This window comes from Cynocephalus volans, chromosome 8 (assembly GCF_027409185.1).
Source record: "Cynocephalus volans isolate mCynVol1 chromosome 8, mCynVol1.pri, whole genome shotgun sequence".
Classification (NCBI taxonomy): Eukaryota; Metazoa; Chordata; class Mammalia; order Dermoptera; family Cynocephalidae; genus Cynocephalus; species Cynocephalus volans.
Window position 1 is genome coordinate 33417716 of NC_084467.1, and position 26888 is coordinate 33444603.

The 26888-nt window shown below is 57.5% G+C and overlaps 1 protein-coding gene across 1 annotated transcript; it reads left to right on the top strand.

Annotated features, from left to right (window-relative positions):
• The first annotated feature begins 4875 nt into the window (after nucleotides 1-4875).
• Nucleotides 4876-25990, top strand: FOXO6 (forkhead box O6). The gene is made up of 2 exons (XM_063106285.1): nucleotides 4876-5778; nucleotides 23803-25990. Exons 1-2 carry the CDS (start codon nucleotides 5365-5367, stop codon nucleotides 25072-25074), a joined length of 1686 nt encoding a protein of 561 aa, XP_062962355.1. The 5' UTR covers nucleotides 4876-5364; the 3' UTR covers nucleotides 25075-25990.
• Nucleotides 25991-26888: the final 898 nt, after the last annotated feature.

The window sequence follows — 26888 nt, forward strand, 5'->3', positions numbered from 1 at the left end:
GCACAGAGGAGATTGTCAAGTGAAGACACAGTCAGGGAAGAACACCATGTTAAAACGGAGGCAGAGAGTGGAGTGACCTGTCTAGAAGACAAAGACTACCAAGGGTTGCCTGTGACCACCAGAAGCTAGAAGAGGCAAGAAAGGATTGTCCTCTAGAGGCTTCAGAGAGAGCAGAGCGCTGCCAACACCCTAATTCCAGACTTCTAGCCTCCAGACTGTGAGACAATAAATTCCTGTTGTTTTAAGCCACCCACTTTGTAGTACTTTGTTACAGCAGCCCTGGCAAACTAACATACCTCCTTTTTCACGGTATGGAAAGAGGAGTGACTTATAGGCCTTGTGGATCCCAGGTATGGTTCTGGTAAAATTTAGACTATCAGGGCAAATCCAAGGTGGAAGAGAAGGATGAAGGGAACGCACATTGGTTTAATATTTACTCTGTGTTGGGCACCTCACATGTGGGATCTTGATCATCCACCATAGGTAAGTATAGCTATTCCCATTTCACAGATGAGGAAACTGAGGCTCAGAGAAGGGAAGTTCTTGGCCCCTAAGCTTATTTTCCCCTTGCCCCGGATGCTGTGCAAGGAGCAAAGTCAGACTCGAGTTTGAGTCCTAGGGAGGCAGGCTACTTACCTCTCAGGTGGTTGTGAGCATAAAACAATTCATTCCTTCATTCAACAAATACTGAAGGTTTCCTCTGTGCCAGCCCCTGCTCTAGGCTCTGGAGACACACAGTGAACAAGATGGGCCAAGTTCTTGCTCCCAAGGAGCCAGATTTTAGTGGACACCTGTCAGGCAGGGGCACTTATTAAGTCTTCAGTGAAACTTATGGGACTAAAAATATAGGGTTGAATGGGTTGGATTGTGTGCAGAATGGGCTTGGCCTGTAGGAGGAGCTCACTTTGGCACTGATTCTCTACCACTGGCAGTGGTGGTCCTTTGGGATGGGGCCCCAGGTTCTTGGACACTCAGCAGTGGCTGCTCTAAGCTCCCTCCCCAAAGCCAGCAAAACTTTGTTCCAGGCATGGTCTGTGGAAGCAGCTGAAGGGGCTTGGGTCTTCTCATGGGGGCTTGCCTTGTGGCACTGTCCCCTCAGCCATGCCTCTTCAGCTCAGCCCCACCCACTCCCTGACACTGTCCCATCCTGGTCCAGGCCTAAGCCTGCCCTGGAAGCGCTCCCAGCTGTCCTGATATCCCCTCTGGCTTCTGCAGATGCTCCGCCTTTACATCCCTGGAGGCCTCCTCTGGGCCACCAGCCCCTCCCCTCCCTCTCCAGAGGTGTGCCCAGACATCACCCCTGTGCTATTCTTTTTTCCTGACAACTGTGGCATCAAATGTCACCCAGGCTCTGCTCAGTACAGGCAGGGTGGGGCTCTTGATGACAGTGTGGTTTAGGGGAGGGTCCTCTGGATCCCCCCCATGAAGGGCTAGGAACGGTTGGGTTGGTCATGGTCTGGCTGTGCTCCCAACTCACTGTGCTACTTTGAGCCAACCTCCTCCTCCCCAGACCTCAGTTTTTCAGAGCCCATCAAGGGGAGGCAGCCCTCTGATTTTGGCAGAGGGTATGAGGACCAGGAACATAGGCAAAGCCTGTGCAAGTGGCAGCAGCTAACACCGAGAGCTGACTTTCTCCAGGTGGGCTCTGGAAGGGGGTTGTTGGGGAGACAAAGCAGCTATGCCCATCAGACTTTGGAGAAGCCTGTCCTTGTGTCCTCGCTTGCCCCGAGTGAGCCAGGAGAGCTGGCAGCGCACTGGGAGGCAGGCTCTGGTGGCCCTGACAGCTCAGCAGTGGCAGCAGCAGTGGTGGCAGGGGCTATTCTGAGAGCTGGGGGGGCTGGGGAGCTTGACTGGAGGAGGGGAAGCAGTGGAGGGATTGTCACTGTGGCCCCGGGTGGGGGGTGTCTTGCCAATGGTAGTGTGCATTGGTAGACTTGTGTGGCATGTGTTCGTCATTGGGAGGTGTGGGCCAAGGGCGGTATTGAGGCGTGAGGTGGGATTGTTTGGGTGTACATGCTTGAGTTTTGTGATCCAAGTCCAAGTTGAGTGGGTAGAGCACACATGCATAAGTGTGTGGGTAAGCCAGTGTGTGTGCACTGGGATGCGAGGATGTTTAAGTGCGCAGGCAGGTGCGAGTGGAAGCAAACGTGCCTGAATGTGGATGGAGGAATGAAAGGGGCTCAAGTGGGGGCTTGCTTGTGAGCAGGCAGGAATGTGGGAGTGCTAGGGAGGGGAGTGGGCCCTCAGGAGCACGCATGGGGAAGGTGGGGGGAGTGTGAGAGCCGGTGGTCTAGGGAACTGGAGCAAGGCGTGGGTTCAAGTGCAGGGCACGTGGCAAGCCTATCTGTAAGTGCCAGTGTGTGGGTGGATGCGAGTGTGTGCGTGGTCAGAGTGGGGGCGACTGTGTGAGTTGGGAAAGTAGGAAGGGAATCTGCATGAACAACAACAGTAATGAAAACAGCTATCATTTATTGAGCACTTATTCTGAGCCTGGTGCTGATATCCATAAACTTATTTAATTCTTCAAATATCCTGTGAAGGTAGTGCTATTATGAACTCATTGATAGAGTAGGAAGTAGTGGCTTTGAGCAGTTAAGTAACTTGCCTGTATTCTTAATCACTATGTTCTCCTGCCCCATAATGAACATGTGAGCAGGGCCCAAGTTGTGAGTGAAGAAGAGTGTCAGTGTGCACTGGTGGGTGTGAGTTGGAGTGTGTGTGTGGGGGGGTGCTGAGTGTGCCAGGAGTGGGCCCCAGGGGAGAGTCCAGGCAGCAGCTGTGGCCACTGGGCGGGACAGGGGCTGGAGCAGAGCCTGAGTCAGCCTCTAGGATATCTCTGCCAACCTGGCTTCCCAGACCCGCAGTGGCAGCCTGTGCCAGGGCCCCCAGCTAAGGATCTTCCCAGCTCTGGTATGGCCCCCAGCAGGCTCCAGTCTCATAGCTCAGAGCTGGGCCAGGGCTGGAGACCAGCAGGAGGTTTGCCTGGTCTCCAGGTACCTGAGGGGCAGCACCCAGTGTGGGCTTCCCATGCAGGGAGGGCATGTGAGAGCTGTCGGAGGGGGTCCAGCAGTGATTTCAGGCCCCTTGTGACTCTAAACAGAACCACCTGGAGGATGTGTGTGTGGGAGGGGGGCAGCCAACAGTTTCCATGCCCACCCTCCCCTTCGGGATGTGACTCAGGCAGATGCCACGCCAGGCATCTGCATGCTGGGCCTGCTCCTACCCTGGGGGGTGAAGAGGGGTCCTTCTGGTCCTGCCCCCACCCTTATCCTTGGCCCTACTCCTCAGGTCATAAGCTGGAGGGAAGGAGTTCTTGAGAGAGGAGGACTGTCTCCTGTGGCCTGGGCCCAGACCTCCCACTACTCAGAGAACTATGCATCTCCAGTCTCTCCAGGAGCAAGGAACTGGCTGGTGAGGGAGTCTGGAGTTTGGGATTCTAGTCCTGACTGTGTCATCTGGGCAAGTCACCCCCCCACTCTGGGCTTCAGTTTCATGATTGGCAAAATAGGAATATTGTGCTAATGGGACACAAGATATTGTCAGCAGGGCAGCAAGTGGTCTGGGCAAGCAAGGAACAGAGACAAGTTTTGGGAATTGGGGTTAGAGAAAGTGTCATGCTAGGTTGACATTTGAGCTGAACTTTGAAGAATGGGAGAATCTCTGATGAGGGCTTTGGGGAGGGGAAAGGGTGTTCTAAGCAGAGAGAATACCCTGAGCAAAGGCTGGCAGGTGGAGTAGTGGCTGGAACCTAGACTACCCTGTGGGATGAGGTCATGGACTGCCCAACCTTTCAGCTAGCCTCTTCCTTCTGAGGTCACATGACGATCTGATTAACATCTATCTGCCTCCTCCACTAGTCTATGTAGTAGGGACCTTACTTGTCTCAGTCTCTGCTCTTGCCATAGTGCCCTGGACAGTGCCTGGTTCGTTAAAGGTGCTCAGTAAATGTCGTTAAATGAATGAGAAGCTTCACCCCAAACACTATGAACTTTAGGGCAAGCGCTTGTTCCAACAGCCCCCGCGAAGACCTCCCACAGACTCTAAAGCTGTGGTTTGCAAAGTGTGGTCCCTGGTGCATCACCTGGGAGCTTGTTAGAAATGCAGAGTCTCGACCCTAATTCAAACCTGCCGAATCAGAAACTGGGCTTGGGGCCCAGCAATCTGTGTTAGCAAGCTCTCCAAGATGATTCTGCTCTACTTAAACTCGGAGAACCGAAGCTCTAAAACTATGCCCACAGGCGCCATGAGAGCCTATGAAGAACCCATTCGCAGATGGAGAAGCTAGAATTGTGGCAAAGCTTGCTCTAGAACCCAGGCATTCTTGATCCATTCCTTTTCTCCAGCCCAGTCCAGGGCATAAAGAAGTGAGTTCCATCATCTGCCCCGTCAGGTTCCTGGAACCAAGACTTGGAAACCTCAAGGGTCTAGAAACAGAAGGCGGGGCATTCATCTCCGGAGTAGAAGGCGGGGCCAGTGCCCTGAGCCCCGCCCCATCCCCGTTGCCCCGGGAAACCCCGGGTTGTAACAATAACCCGCTGACGGGCTTCTGGGAGGGATTCCGTCGAGTCCGTAGGCGGGACAGTCCTGCCGCGGACCAATGGAAGCACCGGAGCCCCGCCCCCGAGCCCCCTCCCCGAGCACCGAGCAGGGGGCGGGGTCGCGCCCGCCGCTCCTCCCCTGCTCCGTAGGCGGCGCTGTTGCAGGCAGGGGCTGCAGCGGGGTCGCCCGTAACCGGGAGCTCCGCGCCCCCACCCCCAGCCGCGGGCGGGGCACCCGGGCTGGCCGAGGATTCCGCGGCCGCGGGCGGGCACGCCCCGCCCCCTCCCGCGCCGGGCCCGCCCCCTCCCCGTCCCCAGCCCATCCCGAGGTGCAGCCGGCGCTGAGCGCGGCAGGCGCGGGAGCTGGCGCTGGAGCCGAAGCGGCGGCGGCGGCGGCGGCATTCGTGGGGCGGCGGCGGCGCGGGCTCCGGCACGGGCTCGGGCTCCGGCATGGTGCAATCCGGCCTCGTCCCGGGAGAGCGGGGCCCGCGCGTGGGGCCGGCGCCCGGGGAGCGGCGGCAGCGGCGGTGGCGGTGGTGGCTGCAGGCGCAGGCGGGCGGCAGGTGCTAGAAGCGGGGCTGGGCGAGGTGTGTGCCCGCTGGGCTCCCGGGCCGCCGCCCCCTCACTGCCCCGGTCTTTCCCTTCCTTCGTGCTTCCCAGCGAGTCCAGCCCCCTGCCTCCGCGCCCCGGCCCATGGCGCCCCGCGGTTGAGCCGGCGCCGCCAGGGACCCCTCCCGCGGGCCTCCCCGGGGCGCGCAGATCCCGGAGCCGCCCGCCCACCCTCCTCGGAGTCTCCCTCCCTTCCTCGCCCGAGTCGGGCGGGACCATGGCTGCGAAGCTGCGAGCGCATCAGGTGGACGTGGACCCGGACTTCGCGCCGCAGAGCCGGCCGCGTTCGTGTACCTGGCCCCTGCCGCAGCCCGACTTGGCCGGCGACGAGGACGGAGCGCTGAGCGCAGGGGTGGCTGAGGGCGCCGAGGACTGCGGGCCGGAGCGCCGGGCGACGGCCCCAGCGATGGCCCCAGCGCCGCCGCTGGGCGCGGAGGTCGGACCTCTGCGGAAAGCGAAGAGCTCCCGGCGGAACGCGTGGGGGAACCTGTCCTACGCCGACCTCATCACCAAAGCCATCGAGAGCGCCCCGGACAAGCGGCTCACGCTCTCGCAGATCTACGACTGGATGGTCCGTTATGTGCCCTACTTCAAGGATAAAGGCGACAGCAACAGCTCGGCCGGCTGGAAGGTGGGGCGTCCGGCTGGGAAGGGGGGCTGGGGACGCCACTGGGACTTCCAGGGGCTGCTAGGTGCGTCGAGGCTCTGGACGGGCCATCGGGAGGGGGCTCTGGGGCACCCCCAGGGGTCAGGAAGGGTGCGCCCAGGGCGCGGGGTTGGCCGACGGACAGGTGGGGGCGTGCTGGGAGCAGCTGTGTGCGTGCTCCCTTGCGGGGAGAGATGCGGGGCGGGAGGTCTGGTGGGGTGGCAAGGGACTGCCGCTCTGAGGCATCCCCGAGGAACATCCCCACTCCGTCCTTGCGGGGCACAGCAGAGGAACCCATTCCCAGGCCACGGACATTGGGGAGCCCCCCTTGCTCCCCCGAATTTGCTTTGTGTTACTCTTGTTTTATCCTCTCACCAGGGCACCCTCCTTAAAGAGCTGAAATAATGACTTGAGGCCAGTGGCTGCTTTCCCTCCCAAATCTCTGCTACCGCCCTTCCTTGAGCTGGCCCCAGGGTGAGGAGTGCCACCATGGACCCACAGTTCTTCCTGTGGTGCCAGGAGTTCACCTCAGGGCGCCAACTAGCCTGGGGTGGGGAACTCGGCAGGTGACCTGAGATCTGAGTTCTCCATAGGCAGCTTCTGCCTACCTCCCTTACCTGGATCAGCATGGGGGGCTGGTGATGACCCCTGCTGGTGTGAAGGTAGGGTATTAAGGATGGGGGTGGGTGGGTGGGGGGGATATGTTCCTGCCCACCCAGGCTGCCTGTCTTCCACTTTCCTGGCTTTCTGAGCCCAGATGCATTTAGGAGTTGGAGGAGGGGCAGGGGCACCCCAGGGAAGCCTCAGTGCCAGTCAGTGGAAAGGGGGGAGCCATCTTGGGAGAGGACAGGGGCTGAATTGGACTGTGGCTTCCAGACCCAGCTCCTCCTCTGGCCATCTTGTTGAAGAATGGGGATAGTCTATGCCTTTGGGAGAGAGGAGGTTGGAGGGCATCCTGTGCCTAGGGGATGAGCTGTCAGGCTCCCTATGGGAGAGGGGGCCTCTGTGAGGGAGGCATGCCTATATCAAGGGAGGGGACTGTGCCCAGTGGTGGCTGCAAACAGGGTCAGCAGAAGGTGGGGTGCCAGAAGAGGAGGGCGAGGCTTGTGGACATGGACAGTTCTATATACCCAGTGACAGCATTGTCGGGGTCAGGGTGTCCTGACCTGAGAGCCCCGTGGCTCTCAGGTTTTGTGCCTGTCACTATGGGGCAGGGACACAGGCTGGAGGAGTAGACATGGGTCTCCTTTCCCATTCCGTCTCTGATCCCCTTGGGCTCAACCCCACCAGAACACTTATTTCTCCTGTGTGTCCTGCCCTTGGGCTTTCCTCCCACCTCCTTCCCTGCTTCCCATGCCCTGGCCCACTTTCCACTCCTCCCTGTAGATGTATTCACTGTCCTCAGGGGCACAGAGTTCAGATACCTGCTCCAGGAAGCCTTCCCTAGCCCTTTTTAGTACTTAGGATTCCTCCTTCTCTGGCCTGCTCCATGCCTGCGATGGGTTTTAGTCATTTGTGTCCCGTCTCATTTCCCCTCCCCACCCCGCCTTTGGAAGACAGTAGCAGTGTCGGAGTCATTCTCTACCCACAGCACCCAGCATAGAGATTGACACCAGTGCATGTATACTGAAAGAAGCCATCAGTGCACGTCTACTGAAAGAGGGAAGAAATGAGTGGATGGTGCAGACGATGCAGGGGAGAGTGCAGTGGGCCAGAGTAGGCCAGGAGGGCTTCCTGCAGGAGGTGTAGCTCCAGCTCGGTTTGATGTATTAGGGAGGATGGGGAAAGATGGGACATGAGGCTGGAAGCCAGGAGAAAATTGCAGTTCACTGAGGGTCTTGGGGCCAATCTCTGTGCCAGGTACCTCCACACATCTCTTTTAATGCTCTCAGCAGTCCCTGAGGTAGTTTTTACTGTGAACATTTACAGAGGAGGGCACTGAGGTCTAGAGTGGAGGAGTGAACAGGCTAAGGTCACATAGTAGTGGGACTCAGGTGTGTCTCCCTCCAGGGCCCCATAGAATCTCTGAACCGTGTCCTGCTGGTAGCTGGAGGTAGGAGGGGTACTCTGAAGGCTTTTGGACAGGGGCAGGTATAAATCCTAGAACGTGCTTGGGAATGTGCCCAGAGATAATTTAGTCTGATGCGTTCATTTCTCAGACTGTGACACTGAGGCCCTGAAAAGGGATAGGACTCTTCTCAGGGCTTCAGTGAGTGGCAGGCCCTGGATGAGGCCCCACATCTCCCGCCTGCCCTTTGGATATGGTTTCCACTGTACCACGCTGCTGGGGACACACTGGTTCTCCCTGTACCTGGGTTCCAAGTCCTAGGCTGGGACATTGGAGAGGGAGCCTCAGGCTTGGGCTCCTGACATCGGCCCTGGCAGAGACCACCCAGGCACCCATGCTGTCCCCTCAGTGGCTGTCCTCCTCCTATCCACCTCCCTCCCAGCTCCCCAGGGAGCCTCCTTCCCCTCTCATTCCTGGAGCCTCCTGCCCCTGCATCCATTCCCCCATTCCCAGTCATTTCCTCCAGGGGTCTGGCGGGGGAGCCATCTCAGCCCATCTCAGGTTGACAGGCGAGGTGGTATAGCACAGGTGCCAGGGCTGGAGCCGAGGCACATTGTTCCTCCCTCCTTCCCCTCCCCCACATAAGTGTTGCACTTGAATCCCTGGGGTGAACCAAACCCTGTGTTAGATATTGTGGGGGGACCAAAGGGGAAGACATTGGATATGCCTTCAGGATGCATCAGGGCTCAGCCAGTTCCACACCCAGCCCTGGGTTTTGCAGGCAGGAAAGGCTGGGAGTGGGGGCAGGGGTGCAGGGAGGTCAGGTTAGATACCCTGGGGAGCCAGGGAGGTCCTCACGAGGAAGTGGCACTTGATCTGGTTTGACTTCATGGGGGAGGAGAGAATGTGAGAGAGTCTTCCAAGAGGTGTTAACTACATACCCAAAGCAGGGATGTGGAGTTGTGCATGTTGGATTTGGGGGATGGTTCCTAGGCTAGCAGGGAGGTGGTATGGGAAAGGTGCAGTGGGCCATTTCAGCATGCTTGGCCTTTGCCCTGTGGTCCCATCTGTGATGTGGGAGGTAGTCAAGTGGTGCTGAGGACGGGAATTGGAGGAGGCAAGACCACCAGCAGGTTCAGGACACCCACACCAGTCTGAGGCCTAAAGAGAGGGTTAAGTGCTGGGAACCCCACCAAAGGGGTGAGGTATATTTTCCTCAGAGCGGAGGGTCTCCAGGCCTGGGATTAGAGTTTGGACAGGAGGTCCCCCCTTCCTCTTCAGTGTCCCATGAGTGTACATATCTGGGTAGGGCCTTCCACTTCCTCACAGATGCTCCAGCCCCACTTTCCCTTAGCCCTGGACTCCTCCGGGAAGCCTTCCAGACTGCTGAGTCCTGGTGCTCCTTTCACTTAGCGCCCCTGGAGTTGTTCTGCCTGCTTTTGTGTTTCCTGGCTGCCAGCTCCACTGGGAGCTCCCTGGCCAGGCCTAGGCGCCTCCCATTCCTGTCTACAGGCCTGGTGGGGAGGAGCGCAGTGGATGGGGACTTCCCTTCTCCCTTAGGGGCTGGAGCAGCCTGGCTATTGAGGGGTGGGATCAGGAGGGCTGGCGCTACTCCCGTCTGGCCTAGGCCCTGGCCCAGTAAGTTCCTGATGGGGTGGGGGCTGGAAGGGAGGGACTGATCTGAGAGGCCAGGAGCAGGGTCCTGCTGCAGCCTGGCTGAGCAGTGGTTATGTGTAGCTCCCTTCTCCACTTCCCCCAGCTTGCTCCAGCAGGGCTCCCTCCTCCTCCTTTGTCCTCCGGGGGATCCCCAGCCCCAGGGGCTGGTGGGGGTGCGGGAGGAGGCCGTGTGAACCCCGGTTGGGGGGGTGTCCTCACCCCCCCCTCACTGCACGAGCGGGGGGCTGGCAGCTGCCCGCCTCCTGGGCACGAGCCCGTGCCAGCCGCTCCTGGCACAGTTGCTGGCACGCCCGGCAGACTCCCACGGCCACCTGCTCACACCCACCCACGAGCGCTGGCGCGCTGCGGGCCCTTCCGGCTTCCCGGGCTCCCGGAGCCCCTCCCCCGCCACCGTGCCCGCTACCCCCCTCCCCGCGCCCCAGTCCTCAGCTCCCCGCGGACCCCCTCGCTCCGCCGGCCCCTGGGCCCCCGCCCGCACCCAGCGCAACTTGGGGAGCTCGGGAGGCGGGGCCGCCGGGAGGCCGCTTGGGCGGCCGCGCCGCGGGGGGAAGGGGGGGACCGGCAGACAGACAGACCGACAGACAGGGTGAGGGCCCCGCCTGCCACCTGGCGCCGCTCCAGCGGGACGATGGCGGGCAGCGCCGTGCCAGGCGGTAATTGCAGACAGACTAATTTAAAGAGATGAGACGGTTATTTTTAACTCGAGTTAAGGTAATGAACGGCGCGGGGGGTTTGTGGGTTCGAAAGTTCAGCCCCCCCAGCCCCCACTTTCTGCGGGTCGGGCCCCTCTCTGTGCGCCCTGAGGGCTCTAGCCCCGGGACTGACTATAGAGGGGAGGGAGGTTGAGGCACAGGAGAGGCCCTGGCAGAGGGGCAGGAAGGCCAGGACAGAGGCTCCCACTAGCCAAGTGCACGTCCCATCGCTCACTCACCACCATCCTTCCAGGTGGGTCAGCATCCCTATTTTCCAGGTGGGGCAGTGACTTGCCCTGAGGTCACATACCTAGGAAGTGACAGACCTGCGAATTGAATCCCCTTCTGACCCCAAATGCAAGCTCTTTCTGTGCCATTGGATAGGATTGGGGGTTGGGGAGGAGGCTGGAAGGAAGGGCTCCTGTTTGGACTTTGAAAGGGTCTGGGCTTGCTCCTTGCAGCCCACCTTCCCCTGTCTTTGAGTGGGGGCTGGTGATGGTAACCACATGGGGTCCTGGGGGCTGTGGAGGCTGTTCTATCTGAAGGTTGAGGGGGTGGTTCTGGACTGTGTGTGTGGATATGAGCCTCTGGGTGACTGGGTGCATCAGCTATAGCAGGGGAGTCCCCTCCCCACCTCACTGTTTCGCTACCTCCCAGCTGACTCACCAGACCCCTTCCCTACTTCCAGCTTGTGGGCCTGCCTCGCAGCCCCAGGGGTGGGTACTGGGGAACAGGAGAGGGTAGGGGCATTGGCATCCACTCCCTCCACCTCCAAATGGGACTTTGGGTCACTGAAGAGGTGGATTCATGAAGCCCAACACCCACTTTCATGCCTCCTCTCCCAGCTCAACCCTTTCTGCCACACTCCCTGTGACTGAGAACTCACCACCTCTGGGATTGCCTATTCTGTCGTAGACAAGTTTTAAAGCTGTTCGGACTTATTTCCTTCTCCCCAACAGTGGCCCATCTCCCTAGAGCAGCCCTTTGGGGTCACTTGGAGTCAGGGGTAGGTGAGGGGTAGACTGAGTACCTGTGGGGGAACCTGATCAGTGTGTGAGAGCAAGGGCAGAGCTCTCCCCCATTCTGGACCTCAGTATTTTCTTCTGTGTCCAAAGGGCCTTAACCTGGCTTTCATCCTTTCAGTGCTGTGACTTACAAACCCTCTGGTTTTAGGAGCCATGAGGGGTTCATTGGACAGAGGGCATGTGGTGCTGAGAGGACTCCTCATGGGTGGATGCATGTGAGTACAGGTGTGGGTAGACTTGAACTTGGTACTCCTGCTTAGAGATGTCTTCCCTGCTTGTGGCAGTACCCAGGTGGCAAACATTCTCTGGGCACAGTGAAAGGAGTGTTCTGTTCATGGCAGTCCCAGATGGCCTCCAGAGCAGGCAGGTGGGGGGTTCAGGGTGTTGGGTGGGCATTAGCTCAGGTTCTAGGGCCCGGCTAGGGTGCTCAGGGGGACAGCTGTATCTAGAGTGCCACCCTTCTCCTGGCACCCTGGTTGCCATGGAAACCAACTCCTGTTTGGGAGGGTTTGGCTGTTTGCTGCCTCTCCCCACCCCCCAACCCATATGTGGAGGTGGGAGGGGGGCCAGGTGGTGTGTAGGGGAGGGGCCTCCCACGCCCTCCCCCCAGGGCCTCCCTCTTTGCAGAGAAAAACCTTTCTGGTCTCTAAGGGGGTGCCTCTTGTGGGAAGGGGAATGAGAATTAAGAGAATTAACATCTAGGCACTTATTTGGACACTTCACAAAAATTTTCTCATTTCATTCTCCCTGGGTCTTGCCAGTTACACATTAATAGCCCCATTTTGCAGGTGAGGTAATGGAGGCCCAGAAAGATGAAGTCACTTGGCCAAGGTAGTATAACTGGGACAAGGCAGCACCTGGATTTAGATGCAGACCTGTGTGTTTCTACCATGTTTTTTCATCTCCCAGTGCCAGTGCTGTCTCAGTCCCACACACCAGCCAGCCCTCCTGCCAAAGCTTTCTCCTGCTCCAGAACCCTCAGGGGCTGGAGCCAACCAAGCTTGAACTGCTCTATTGGGACCCCTGGGCCCTCTGCTGGGCCTGGCCCTCCCTCCCACTTGCCCTGCTGCCTCTGATCTCAGGCTACTTTCACACCTGCCACTGGTGTTCTTAGCCCATGCCATTGTCACACATGCCTTTGTTACATGCTCACCAAGGCAGCTCTCAACTCTTCTTGGCTGATCCCTCGGGACACCCTTCAGAAACTAGGCAAGGTGCTTGGGTGGTTTGAACAAAGACCCACCTTCCAGGTGATTCTGGACCCCTCTCATTTCCTTGAGAATTCCTGCCTTACATCCTTAGTTGTTTACAAACCTGACTGAAGATCAGAGTCACCTAGAAACTTTTCAGCAACACAGGTTTCCAGTCCCTATCTCAGACTCTCTATATCAGTCTCTCAGCAGGTGGGCACTGGACTCTATATCTTAACAGGTGTGTCTGGTAATGAGTTATTCTAAGCCATCTTAGATGGTGGCTTTCTGGCCTCCTGCTTGTCTGCTCTTCTTCTCCCAGTGTGGACCAGCTTCTTCTCCAAGCAGACTGCCCAGGTCGAGCCCACTCCTGTCCCCCTCACTCCTTTTGGGTCCTCCAGAGATCTAAACCCCATACGGTCAGCTCCAAGGGACTGAGCCACCACACTGCATGTGTGCCCACCCCCATGTCTTAGTAATCATGCTGTAGGGTCACAGATAGAGAATGGAACTGATGTGCTTTGCTACTGAGAGCCTCTGCCTGCAGGAGGAGGGGAATGCAGGTGTAAATACTCAGCCAGCCTCTCTGGAACTGGAATGGTGAGGAAATTGAAAGTCACAGCCCTACTCTCAGAGATCCCTCCATCTGGTGGAGGAGAGAAGAGGAGCAGGTGTACAGCTCAGTGCTGTTCCATCCAGTCCTGGGCTCTTAGTGTGACACTCGAGGCCTGGCCACCAGCCCCAGTCAGCCTCTCCAGTCACCCTCCCTTTCGCCACACTGATCTATTCCAGCCCAGGATTCAGTTTGCCCTGTGCTGAATTTACATTACATATATTCTATCATTTAACTTTCACAGTAACCCTGCGAAGCTGGTGTTGTTACCATCCCCATTTTGCAGAGGAGGAAACTAAGAATGAGAGAAATAAAGAGGCTTGAACAGTATCCCACTGTAAGTGGCAGAAATGAAACTCCCCAAGGCTAACTCCACCCTAGCCCAGTGCCCTCGCCAGGCCATTCTAAACTGACCTTCCTCCTGTCTGCTCTCCCACTCCCCTCCCTCCAATCATTATCTCTCTGTTCTCCCTTGGAGTTTGGCCCTCTGACTTTTAGCCTGGGAAATGGCCCTGGGGTCCCTGAGGGCAGAGGCAGAGCAGCCTGATGTTCCCTGATCTGCAGGCCCCAGGGCTGATGGCAGCTTGCTCCGTTCCCTGTGATTCAGGGCTACACCACTGGGCACTTACTGTGCAGTGCTGCTCAGAGAGAAGCTGGACTGGCTCCCTGACCTTGAGGTGCCTGCAGGTCAAACTGGGGCCATAAGATGAGGACACCCGATTCTGATTCAGGATAAAAACTGCTCAGGGTCATGATGGACAGCCAGATAATGAGCTGTGGGTGTTTGGAGGTGGGGAAGAAGAACCAGATAAAGGAGGTCAAAACCCTCAGGTCTCTTTTGGGAGCCTCTCAGAGCCTGACTCTGCTGGCTGGAGCCTGGGTAAGCAAGTGAGTGGCTTTGGGTGGCACGCCCAGGAGCTGGCCCTGCAGGCTGTGGGGATGGGAATGACGCGGGCAGAAAGATCACTCAGGAGTGGTGTGGAGAGTGGACAGGAACCGAGACTGGCTCAGGTGCCCAGTGTGGGCCTGGTTCTGGGGTAAAGGGTAGAAGATGAGCCTGAGAGAGGGTGTAGGCCCGAAGAGTCCAAGATGCCAAGCCTGAGGCACTGTGCAGCACCCTTTGGTTCCTCGAGAATCTTGGAGGTGAGACCGAGCTATGTGGTTAGGAGCCTTGGAGGAGCAGAGCTCTGCTTACCCTCTGTGTAGCCTTAGGCAACTGAATCTCAGTTTTTGCTTCTACAAAATGGGATAGTAATAGGACTATGACCCTGCTTTGTTGTGGGAATTAAAGGAAAGATACACGTGAAGTCCCCAAGAAATCTTGGCAGATATCATTACTGTTATTCATTGCTCTGGGAAAGGAAAGCAACCAACTCCCCATGTGCTGTATGGGGTAAGGGTCTCTGGGCCCTGGCCCCTAAGAGACACTCACTTCTGTGTTTGTGTGTGTTGGGGGAGTGGAGGAGTCCTTCCTCTAATGCCTCCCTTTCCTGTCCCTGTGCCTGAGGTGTCAGATATTCGGGATGTCCAAGCTCCCCCTGCCCTTAGTTTGAACTACTGCTTTCTAGCCTCCAGAGCCTTCCCCATGGTCTCGGGAGAGAAGCAGTTTTTTTTTTTTTTCCCTATGATCTTAACCCTTGACTTGGTGTTGTCAGCACCATGCTCACCCAGTGAGCCAACCGGTCATCCCTATATGGGATCCGAACCCGGGGCCTTGGTGTTATCAGCAGCACACTCTCCTGAGTAAGCCACAGGCTGGCCCGAGAAGCAGGTTTTAACCCCCCCATTTTTACAGATGAAGGAAATGACTTGCTCAGGATCACCCTTGAACCCAGGGCTGCCTGACCCTGGATATTGGCTCCTCTTTGCCCCATTGGCAGGCTGTGTGACCTTGGGCACAGCCCTTCCTTCTCTGCTCTGAGTTCCCCTCCCCCAATACTCTGGGAAGCTGTGAGGCCTCCTCCTCCTCCCTCCTATCCCCTCCCTCTGTCCTCAGCTGGCCTTGCCTCCTCCTCCTCTTGTAACTAGAGCTGAGGCCCTGGGGGAAGGGGCTTGCCCTCTGCCAGGGGCACCTGCCAGCTGAGCAGATGTGCGGGGATGGAGGCCCTGACAGAGAGGATCGAAGGTCTTTAGCTTGGCAAGGCTGGGGCTGGGCAGCAGCGCTTTACATACCCAGCCCTGGTCTCTGGCCTCTGCCCATAGAGCTACCCTGAGCACTTGTTCATTTTCGGTGGACATTCTTGGTGCTCCATCGTGTCCTGCAAGGACCTCTCAGTCTCCAGGAGAAGACAGATGGCAGATGAGGGCTGGTGCCCCGGTCTGGGTGGGCTGCCCTCAGCTCCTGGAGGCCCTTGGCATGGGGACAGAGGACCAAGGGCGGCCCCTGGGGGCAAGGCCAGTGTCTGTGCGGGTGGCCATGCCCCTGGGAGAGCAGATGGTTCTCTTGGCACAGTGCCCACTCCTCCTCTCCCCCCACCCCCCAGGAGCCAGCCTATAGGACTGGGGCACAGCTGCTGGGCCCTCCCTAGAGCCGGGCCCAGGGCAGGGCTGGGTGAGGTCACCGCAGCTGCTCCCAGGGCCTGGGGCAGGGGAGTGAGGAGGTGCTGCCTGCAGAAGGAGGGAGGGGGCTCAGACTGAGAGGAGAAACAGGGAGAAGTCTGAATGGCTTTGCATTTAGGGATTCTGTTTAATCCTGGATGAGGGAGGGAAGCGCCTGTGGATGGGTTGCTGAGCCATGTAGATGGCTTCCTGCTCTACCCCAGGCTCACGCTGGAACTTCTGCCTGGCCTGGGCTCCTCCCTAGAGGCATCTCAGGGCAGGAGGAAGAGCAAGGGCCCCGGGTGCAAATTTCTGCACCACCACTTGTGCTGTGTGATCTTGGGCAAGTCAATTTGTCTCTTGGAGCCTCAGTTTCTCACTTGTAAAATAGTGATAATAAACCTACTCAGAGGGTTGTTACAGAGACTCAATAAGATAATTGTTGAGTGCAAGCACAGTGCATGGCACATGATAAATGTTCAGTAAGTGGTAGTCCTTGTCCTCCTCGCTTTGCTGAATTCTCCCAAGGAGCCAGTAAGTGCTGAGGAAAAGTAGGGAGGTGGCAGAGAAACCAGGAGGGAGGAGCTCTGGCCTGAGATTTTGCTGAACAGAAACTACATAGAAATGCCAGCCTGAGTGGCTCGTGGCTGCTGAGGGCTCCACTCTATCTGTTGACTTCCTGTGAGCCATGGATTGCCCCATAAAGTTCAGGTACAGAGTCAGACTCATGCACAATTATACTCTGCTTTGCAGTTAGATTTCTGCAACTATCTGGGGTTGGAGCAACTGTCTTTGGGGCTTCCAGAGGGGGCTAGGAAGGTGCCACAAAGCTGGCCTTGAAGGAGGAGCAAGAACTGGTAGAACAGAGAGAGGGGCAAGGGCAAAGGGAACAGAATGTGCAAAGGCATGGAGGTGTGGACACACAGGGTGGCCGGAGGTCTAGGTGGGCCTAAGGGAATGGGGGTGATGAGGCTGGAGGGCATCAGAGGGCTCTTGAGTATTGGGCTGGAGTTGGACCAAAGCCCCTGGATGACCAGGAGCCATGGGCTTTTGAGCAGTGGTGAGTTTGGACTTCTGTTGCTGGTTTGTTTGCTGCCAAGGCTGGGTGTGTGAGCTCTGCTCTCTCTCTGGGGCAGGGGGCAGGGTGAGAACGTGTGTGTGTCAGGGCCTGACCCTTGACTTCCTGCCTTGCTTTGGACATTTGGTTCCTCCTGGCTGATCCTGAGCTCACTCACTTGTCAACAACCTGGGCCCTATGCCCCCACCTGCCCTCCACCCCTCCTCCACTACAGACCCTAGTGCCAAGTATTTGCACATGGCCTCAGGCCTCTGAGGTCATCCAGGTCACTTCTTTTGCCAGGAAGTCTGCTTGGACTGAGCACCCCAGCTTTACCCCAGGTGCCAGGGCAACTGACCCTCAGGGTGTCTGTTTCTGTCGGACACAGGTGTATGTTCCTGGGCCAGGCTGGGGCCCCCAAGCGGGGTGAGGGGCAAAGGGTGGGACAGGGGCTGCTCTTGGGGTTCTAAGACAGGGAGGGGTTGAGATTCTTGACATGTGGGATCTCATCCAAGTCCCATCTATCCCTGCAGATGTTGGGGTTGTTATCCCCTTTACAGGGGAGGCCCTGCTCTGGGGAGAAACTAAAGAAGAGGTGGGTCATCATCTGCATTGGGAGGTTGCAGGGTCAGTCTCCTGAGTGAGGGGCTGGGCTGAGCCTTGGACTGTAGTAGAATCTGGAGAGGCATCCATACCTGACCTTGGGCTCGGGCTTGGATAGGTGGACACAAGAACCAGGACTGCACTTGGAGGACCCTGGAAGCCCCCAGGTGTCAGGGAGGCCAGAAGTAGTGCAGGGTTGGTGGTGGGTGGTGGACACAGGACTTGGGTCTTCTGTTTCTGATGAAAGCCAGGAGATCTTGGGCTTCAGAGCCAAGGCAGGCATGGCCACTCAGTTGGGCAGCAAAGCAGAAGGTCCCCTATTACATTGGGGTGGGGGTGGGAAGGATCCTGGCTTTGGAATCGAATAGCTCTGAGACCCAAACCTGGATCTGTCACTTCCCAGCTTCATGGCCTCAGGAGTCACCCAACCCACCTAAGCATCAGACACCCCTCTTTGTAAAATAGTAGTACCTACTCACAGGATAGTTATCAAAATAAAAAGAACCTAGCCTGCATCTGGCATGTAGTGGGTGGTGCCCTTCTCCTGCCTCAGTGTTTGAAGCACGTGCCAGTGGTGTGCTAGAGCTGGCTTGTACTGATCGTGCACAGTTCTTCCCAATTCTGCACTCAGTGATGTCATGCTGGCAGCTTAAAATTGACTACCATGGGAGTGTCTATACCACAGAAATTAGCAAAAGCTACAAATCAAATCAAGTGGGTATTTTTCTTCTGGGGAGCTGGTCGTTAAACATTTACCAGCACACCACTGAATTTGCCCCAGGATCACAGGATCAGAGGCACAGACAGCATGGGAGTCCACGTCCCAGAATTCATCCTGCAGGCTCTCATTAGCCCTAGTGGGGACAAGATGCGAAGTGGGGCAAGAGTGGAGCTCTGGCTAGGCCAAACACCTAGAACTCAAACTCCATGGGCCCTTCTTATAGTGCCAGGCAGCCCTCTGTAGGCAGGGTTCAGCAAATGGTGAGACCTCTCATCTCTCCACACTCTCCCTTCACCCCCTGAGATCTGGCAGGCCCTGGCTGGAGAGGTAAGATTGAATGAAGTTGAGCTGTCAGAGAAAGAAGCTGTGCTGGGAGGAGAAATGAGGTTGTACAGGAAGATAAACGAAGGTGTACTGTTAGGGAATGAGGTGGTACTTGCAGGCAAGGTGAGGCTGCATTATTAGATAAATGAGGTTGTACTGTCAGGGGATGAAGTGTAGTTGCAGGGGAGATGATGTCCTGCTGGATCAGTCAGGTTGCACCGTCAGACAACACAGCCACACCACGGGAGGAAGGAGAGCAACCGACTCAGAGGATAAATGATGGTGTCCTGCTGGATAAATGAGGAAGCCCCTCAGGTGAATGGAGTGCTGTTAGCAAATGAGGTTGTACTTGCTGGATAAATGGGACTGGTGTGCTGGATAAATGGGGTTGTGCTGTCAGATGAATGCATTACTGCTTGTGGGTGAAGGGTGTCCTGGGAATAGATGAGGGTGTCCTGCTGGATAGATGAGCTGCCGCCACCAAGTGGATCAGACCCTGTTCGTGAGGGAGGTACCCTCAGCAAGGATGAGGTTATTCTGTTCCCACTGGGGCTCTTGGAGTATCTTCTGGTCCAGTTGGCACAGACCTTGTGAGAGACCTTGGTATGAGCAAGCCTTGGGTTATCCAGGTCTATCTGGGGAGCAGGGTGGAGGCTGGAGAGGGCGGCTGCTTAATTCTCCTTGGGAGCCCTCCCTCAGCTCTCACAGAAGCCCTGTTCCTCTCTGCGGTTCCTTCTGTGCATCTTACTGTTCCTGCCCTCCTGCACCCCTCTGCCTTTCTCATGTTCCAGTGTTCTCTTCTCTTAGCCCAGTTGGGAAAAGCCCTGATTGTGTGCCGCCACTCTACCCAGTCTTTTAATTCTCCCTATGACACAGTTTTACTCCCCTTTACACACACACACTCTCACTCCACAAACATTTAAGTGCCTAGTATGCAGCAAACACATGGGATACAGTAACAAAATGGGCAAAAACCACTGCTCTCATGAAACATATTCTAATATAAAGGCTGCCAGACAATAAATAATGAAAACAGAGGATAAATAAATTATATATTAATTTAGAAAGTCATCATTGCTTTAAAAAAATTTAGAGCAGGGTAAGGGGACCAAGAAATGCTAAGGAAAAGGAGCAATTGTTAAAAGAGCAGTTAGGATGGGCCACATTACAAAAGGTGACAGCTGAACAAGGACTTGAAGTAGCTGAGAGATCTCTGTGGGTATCGGAGAAGGTGGGACTGTGCCTGGCAGGCTTGAGGAACAGGAGGGAGTGATGGAGCAGGACATCTGAAAGGTCCTGGAGGCTCTGGTGGGCCTTGGCAAAGTCTTTGTTCTTTACTCTGAGTGAGACAGAAGGCATTGGAGGGGTCTGGGCAGGACTAGACGTGATCCCAGTTATTTAAAAGATTGCTCTAGCTGCTGCATGGGTAGAGGGAAGCGAGGGTGGAAGCAGGTAGCTACTGGAGGAATTGAGCTTCAGAGCATCTTGCCCCCTTATAAGTGTTGGAGCTGACACTAAAACTGAGATCCAACACCAGTGCCTGTGCACTTAGTTCTGCGCCAGCCTCCTCTCCCTGGTCGATGAGGCCCTGGGGGTTTGGTCTCCCTGGCCCAGGTTCTGGAAGAGAATGGTGTGGGGGCATGGGATGCAACCCACTGTCTTTTCCCTCTCCCCCAGATGGTCTCCCTGGGGCCCTGAATGAGGGAGGTCCTATCTTACCTAGGAACATGCTCTGAACCTGGATGTAGGTGTGCGAGGTGTGAGGCTTACAGAAGCTGGGCCTAGCTCTGGGCCCCAGGGGAGCCTGGGCATTCCAGGGCGTGGCTGTGGTGGTGAGTTGCTAGGTAACTTCAAGAGGGAGCCCTGGTTACTGCTGCCTGGCAGGCATCTCCCTCCTCTGCCTTCCTCACCTCCTCTATGGCCTCTGGCCTCCCAGGAGGCCTTGCCGGTGAGCCAGAGTTGTGATCAGCACTTGCTGCTGGATCTTTGTGGGGAGCTCTGATTGATACCAGCTGGCTTGGCCCCAAGGAGCCAGACTGGGCTGCAGGGCCCAGGCTTCTCTCATGGGCACAGCCCTGGTGCACACCTGGTACAGAGCCCAGCTCAGCAGTCAGGGGCCTATGTCCTCACCCAGCTCTGAGCCACCTCCCTGGATGAACTTGGGTAAGGCATGGCACCCCTCTAGGCTTCAACTGCCCCATCCATCTGGCCTGCAGAATCCCTCCCCAAGGGCCTTGTTTTCTGTGAGAGTGGGTGTTGAGTGGGCAGGGCTCCAGGTACTCCTGCCCCCACCCCAATGGCTTGTGTGTGTAACACTGAAGTTTTGCAGTAGACTACATTTATGAAAAGTTATGCTACTTTAAGAAAAAAGTTTGAAAACCTCTGAACTGGATGATTCCAAGAATTTTCAGTGTCACACTGAAAAGGTCCCCAGAGTACAACTGGCCCGTCTCATCAGTTTAGAGAAACTGGGCTGGAGAGGAGGAGGGACTTGCCCTAGGTCAGACTTGGTAGAGTGGGAAGACCACCGGGCTGGGTGTTAGGAGGCCAAGGCTCACTTCTGTGCTCTGACACCCGGTCCTAGGCAACTTTAGGCAAGTCTTTCTTCTCCCTGAGGTGGACCAGCCATGTTTCAGGCTGGGGCTTGAGCTCTCAGGGGTACCTGCCTGGGTACGGGACAGAGGGGGAAAGGATGCAAACCTTCATAGGCCTGGAGCATGTCTTAGTGGTTATCCAAAACATTTTAATAATGTTTTTAAAGAAAATGTGGTTGTATTGCAAAGTACATGCAAAATTCCCTTGAATTCTAAAAAGGAAGCACAAGACTTGTAGGAGATTTTGACCTTGCAACATGTCTCAAGCTTTCCCACGCCACCAGCTTCTAGAGATAGTTTACGTAGAAAGCTTGAGGAACACTAGAGTACTGGCTTCCTAAGATTCTTTGGGAATTCTCCGACCTGGTTCCTTCTCCCATAGTGGAATGTGATGTCCTCAGAGTAAAACCAACCTGAGATCAATACCTGGCTCTGTGTTTAAGGAGCTGTGTGACTTTGGCAACTCACTTAACATCCCTGAGCCTTACTCTCTTCATCTTGAGATAGGGATCACAATCCCTGACTTCTTTGGAATTTGACATAATGATTATGTAAGATAAAGTACTTAGAGTGCCCAGGCCTGAATAGGCAGGTTCTGACTAGGTGCTGGTACCGGTGATGTCCTTTCTCCTTCCCCACCTCCAGCACCCTGAACTAGGCTGGCACATACTGACATTGATAAAGAGGCGTTGCCTGACTGACCTCCAGCTGGAGAAGTGGGGAGGTGGGAGGTGGAGCCTCTGTAAGCCAGACAGTCCTATGGGGGAGGAGAACCCAAGCCTCCAAGGACCCTGAACACAGGTGTGGGGAGGGGCTGGGGAGCCAGGTGCAAGGGCGGGAACAGGGAGGAGGTTATCTACTTGAGGGAGCACCACTCTCTGTGGGTCTAGCTCCCCTCCTCTCAGGTCTCCAGGAGAAGCCAGGCCAGGGCAAGGCTGGCAAGCCCCAGCTGTCGCCTCTCAAGGCCAGAAAGTGCCAGAAACAGGGAGCCTAGGGCCCTGAAGAGTCAGGTCAGTACTTGCAGCTCGGGTGAGGGGTGGGAGGGTACTCTGGGCAGCAGGAAGGACCCCTCCTCCTGGGGACTGGTAGGAAGGAGGCAGGAGGAAGAACCCTCACAGAACAGTGTCACGAGTGTGGCTGGGCACACAGGTCCATGAGCTGGGCAGAGCTGGAGTGGTGCCTGGCATGGCTGCCTAGCTGTGGGACCATGAGCAAGTTACATCATGCCTCTTAGCCTCCCTTCCCTGGAATATGAAATGGGGTAATTCCAGTTAACCAGAGTTGTTGGTGCCCAGCACAGCTACACTCGGGGCATGATATTAAGGAGATAGAGACAGAGCAAGTCAGTTGGGTGATCTAAGAGATGAGGTCTTCTGGCTAGAGTGAGGGATTTAACCAACACTTGTGCACACCTGGTCTGTTCACCAGACACTCATACACACATTATCTCGTGTAACAGTCTAACAGCCTTATGAGGTGGTCTCTGAATGTAGCCCATTTTTTCAGAGTAGTTCACTGAGGCACATGGAGACTGAGTAAATAGCCCGTGGTCACAGCTAGGCGGCCAAAGAGCCAGGCATCTGCCCAGCCTTCTGATACCTAAGCCCATGCTGTTTGTGCAGCAGTGCCTGAGCTGGCAGTTGAGGCCACCAGGTGGGAGGCCCCAGAGGTGAGGTGTGGCAGGCACAGCTGAAGTTCTACTCCACGTTCCCGTGGGGAGCCAGATCAGCGGATCTGTGGACACCCCTGCCTTCCCCTGTCCCCAGAACAGGCCTGGCAAAAGCAGGCAGTGACGTGGGGGGCACAACAGAAATTAAGAGGAGGACATGTGTGGGGGTGGCCAAGGTGAAGCACAGGGAGGTACCGAGGGACAGCAGAAAGGGCTCTGGAGCTTATGTAAGCCACTTCACCTCTCTGAGCCTAGGTCTTCTTGTCTGTATACGTGATTATGCCACCTACTTTGTGGGGTTTTGTGAAGGCTCCAGGCTCCACCAGGGAGGGGCTTTGAGGGCAGAGCTGCAGCGGGTCAGATGAAACAGGAAGGGAGGGTGGGCTACATGCAGCCTAAAGGGCAGGCTGCCTAAAGGCAGGCACTGAGCAGGGGTGGGGGCTGAGATCTCCTTGGCCAAAGGTTGACCTGTGAGGGGATTGATGGTATCCAAGACCTGTGTGGAGTTCTCAGGAGCTCAGAAGGGTTGGGGGTGGTGGTGGGGGGAGATCTCTGAAAAGACTCGGGCCTGGGCCTGTTCCCACCTTGGAGAACCCCAGCCTATTCTGCTTTCCCTGGCCAGGCCTTCCCAGCAAAGGGTTAACAGTCTTCTCTACCTGCAGTTGCATTTTAAAGACACGAAATTAAAGCAGGTAATTTATTCTCCCCACACACGAAAGAGCAATTAGTTCTAAACAGGGCTTAATCAGTCACCGCGAGATTGATTTCTGGAGCCCTGGGTTTTCGGGCTCCTGGCGCCATGCCAGGCTGGGGAGGGAGGGGGGCGGACAAATGAGCCGCGGCGGCATGAGCCCTTACATAATCTGCTGGGGGCCCTGGCAGCCTGGCTGGCCCTGCGTGGGGCTTGGCTGAGTTGCGGAAAGGGGGCCTGCTCTCCTGCTGCAGGTCCCTGCAGGCTCAGAGTAGCCCTCAGAGTTGGTCACGACTCCAGGGAAAGACCAGGCGCAAAGCTCCAGCCCCACCCTCTGGGCAGTGTCTGTGTGTGTGGGTGGGGTTCTAGGGTAGAGGACGGGTATGCTGGGTTTGTCCTACCTAGTACTTACACATGTTCCCCACCCCACCCCCCACTCACCCTTTCGTCCCTATTTCCTCCCCTTCCCCCCTCTGGCTCTTCTCCATTCTCTTACCCTCTCACTTTTTTTCTGTTTTCTCCCCCTCTTTTTTCCGTCACTTTCTCCTCTTTCCCCATGGCCTCCTCACTTCCCACTTCCCACCCATGCCCTTGTCTCCGGCCACAGAACTCCATCCGACACAACCTGTCGCTGCACACCCGTTTCATCCGCGTGCAGAACGAAGGCACAGGCAAGAGTTCCTGGTGGATGCTGAACCCTGAGGGCGGAAAGACAGGCAAGACCCCGCGGCGCAGGGCCGTGTCCATGGACAACGGGGCCAAGTTTCTGCGCATCAAGGGCAAGGCGAGCAAGAAGAAGCAGCTGCAGGCCCCCGAGCGAAGTCCCGACGACAGCCCCCCGGGCGTGCCTGCCCCAGGGCCCTTGCCTGCGGCGGCCAAGTGGGCCGCCAGCCCGGCCTCGCACGCCAGCGACGACTACGAGGCGTGGGCCGACTTCCGCGGCGGCGGGAGACCCCTGCTCGGCGAGGCGGCCGAGTTAGAAGACGACGAGGCCCTGGAGGCCCTGGCGCCGTCGTCGCCGCTTATGTACCCGAGCCCCGCGAGCGCGCTGTCGCCGGTGCTGGGCGCCCGCTGCCCCGGGGAGCTGCCGCGCCTGGCCGAGCTGGGAGGCCCGCTAGGCCTGCACGGCGGCTGCGGCGGCGGCGGCGCGGGGATACCCGAGGCCCTGCTGGACGGCGCGCAGGACGCGTACGGGCCGCGGGCCCGCGCCGGGACGCCGGCCTACTTCGGCGGCTGCAAGGGCGGCGCCTACGGCGGGGGCGGGGGCTTCGGGCCGCCGGCGCTGGGCGTGCTGCGCCGCCTGCCCATGCAGACCATCCAGGAGAACAAGCAGGCCAGCTTCGCGCCGGCCGCCGCGCCCTTCCGCCCGGGGGCGCTGCCCGCGCTGCTGCCGCCGCCGCCGCCCGCGCCCAGGCCCGGCCCCGTGCTGGGCGCGCCGGGGGAGCTGGCGCTGGCGGGCGCGGCCGCCGCCTACCCCGGCAAGGGGGCGGCCCCGTACGCGCCGCCGGCGCCCTCGCGCAGTGCCTTAGCCCACCCCATCAGCCTTATGACGCTGCCCGGCGAGGCGGGCGCCGCAGGCCTGCCACCGCCCGGCCACGCCGCCTTCGGGGGCCCGCCCGGCGGCCTCCTGCTGGACGCGCTGCCCGGGCCATACCCGGCCGCCGCCGCCGGGCCGCTGGGTGCCGCGCCCGACCGCTTCCCGGCCGACCTGGACCTCGACATGTTCAGCGGGAGCCTCGAGTGCGACGTCGAGTCCATCATCCTCAACGACTTCATGGACAGCGACGAAATGGACTTCAACTTCGACTCGGCCCTGCCTCCGCCGCCGCCCGGACTGGCCGGGGCCCCGCCCCCCAACCAGAGCTGGGTGCCGGGCTGAAGGCCTCCTCCGGCACCCCAGGTGCCCCTGTCCCGTCCCCCAGGGGCCTCTGTCTTCCCGTCCCGATCCCCGGGTCCCCATCCCCGATTCCAGCTCCACGGGAGGGTCCAGGAGGCAGCCCCAGCCCTGCTACAGACATCCCTCAGGCGCTGACCGCTGAGGGAAGGAGGAGAGAGGGGCTGGGGCACCCCACCATTCCTGCCTAAACTCCTGAGACCCGCTCCCTCTCTCCCTGGGGCAGGAAGCCTGGGAGAGGAGGCAGAATTCCGGGCTTGGTGGGAGTGGGCGGGAGCGAGGTGGGCCGCCTGGTGTGGATGCTGGTCGGGGAAGCCAACTAGGAGACGGCTTCGGTTTTACTTGTGGAGCCCTCGCCGTGATGCACAGTTTGTCCCAAACTCCTATCAGACTCCCAAATGACACTCCCACTGGTCTTAGCCTCACCTACCCCAAGCCAGCAGCCCTCTCCCGAAAACCCACTCACACCTACCTACTGGCCATTCACTCTGAGCAGTCCACTTGCAGCCTAAACCACCCTCCGACGACCCCTTCCCCCACGGTGCAGCCCCTCTCCCCCGTCCTTGCCGGCCCTAGCTTCTCCCCTCCCCCCTCGGGGTCAACCCCTCTCTTTCCATTCCCCACCCCCCGCCCCCAGTACTGGTCTCAGCCTCTCCAGCGGGCCTCAGCTCCGGATTCACCCCCAGTCCGACACCCCTCTCTCGAGCCAGTCCTGGCCCCTGTCTCCCATATTTATAAGTGTCTGGTCGGGGCGGGCGGTGGGCGCGGCGTCCCCGGCGCGTATCGTAGGCAGTGTACCGTGGCCGTGCCGTCAGCGTGTGCGTGTGCGTGTGTGCCGTGTCAAGGCCGTGTAGAGTGCATTGTACAGCATATTTTCATGAATAAAATTGTTTTAAATATTTCCCGCGCCTTGGGCTAGCAGGAGGGGCGGGGCGGCGGGGGTAATTGGCAAGGATCTTGTGGCGGTGGCGGGGGGTGTTCCTGAGCCGCTATTCTGGCTTTGTGTCTGGTGTGTGTCAGCACTGGCTGATGCTGGTCTGCTCAGCACACGTTGGTTAAGCACCTATTGAGTTCCGGACGCTGGAGATGTGCCTAGTGGACTCTGCACCTGTTTCTATGAACATGTGCATGCAGGAAGTTTTGGGCCTGGGGAAATTCTGCCTGAAGAGGCCTCAGAGATTGGGAGAGGAGGCACAGATATTTACTGAGAACCTGTTAGTGCCAGGCCCTGTAGTGGGCACAATTTTTGTTCCCATTAAACAGATGAGAAAACAAGGAACAGATGGCAAAACGAGAGGGAAAATGCCTTGGGAAAGTGAGGTGGGGATGGTGGAAAGAGAAGCCTTTGAAGACATCTAGACTGCTATTGGAATTTATTCCCTGCCATTTACCAGCTTTGTGAACTTGGGCAAGTTTTCAACCTCTGTACCCTTGTTTTCCTGGTTTAGACCATAAAATATTAGCACTCATCTCATTGATCTCTCTTGACGAGTAAGAAAAGGTATGTAAAGTGCTCAGTACAATACTGCACTCATTCATTTCTTCAAGGCTTCTTATACCAAGCATTGGGGTTGCTGGTGTGCGTGTGCAGGTCTGTATGTGTCCATGTAGTTCCATAGGCACAGTCTCTGCCCTTAAGGAACTTAGAGGCTCGTAGGGGACAGGCATGAGTAACAAGCAATTATAAGACAGAGCTGCTATGAATGGAGGAGGCAGGGGACTGTTGTGGGAATGGGTGATGGCGGCGGGGTGTGGGGGGCAGCACTCATCCCTGACTCGAGGAGTCAGGGAAGGTGCTT

Coding starts and splice junctions, on each gene's coding strand:
- FOXO6 (XM_063106285.1), top strand. CDS start 5,365: ATGGCTGCGAAGCTGCGAGCGCATCAGGTGGACGTGGACCCGGACTTC. Junction 5,779..23,802: donor ACAGCTCGGCCGGCTGGAAG/GTGGGGCGTCCG, acceptor CTCCGGCCACAG/AACTCCATCCGACACAACCT.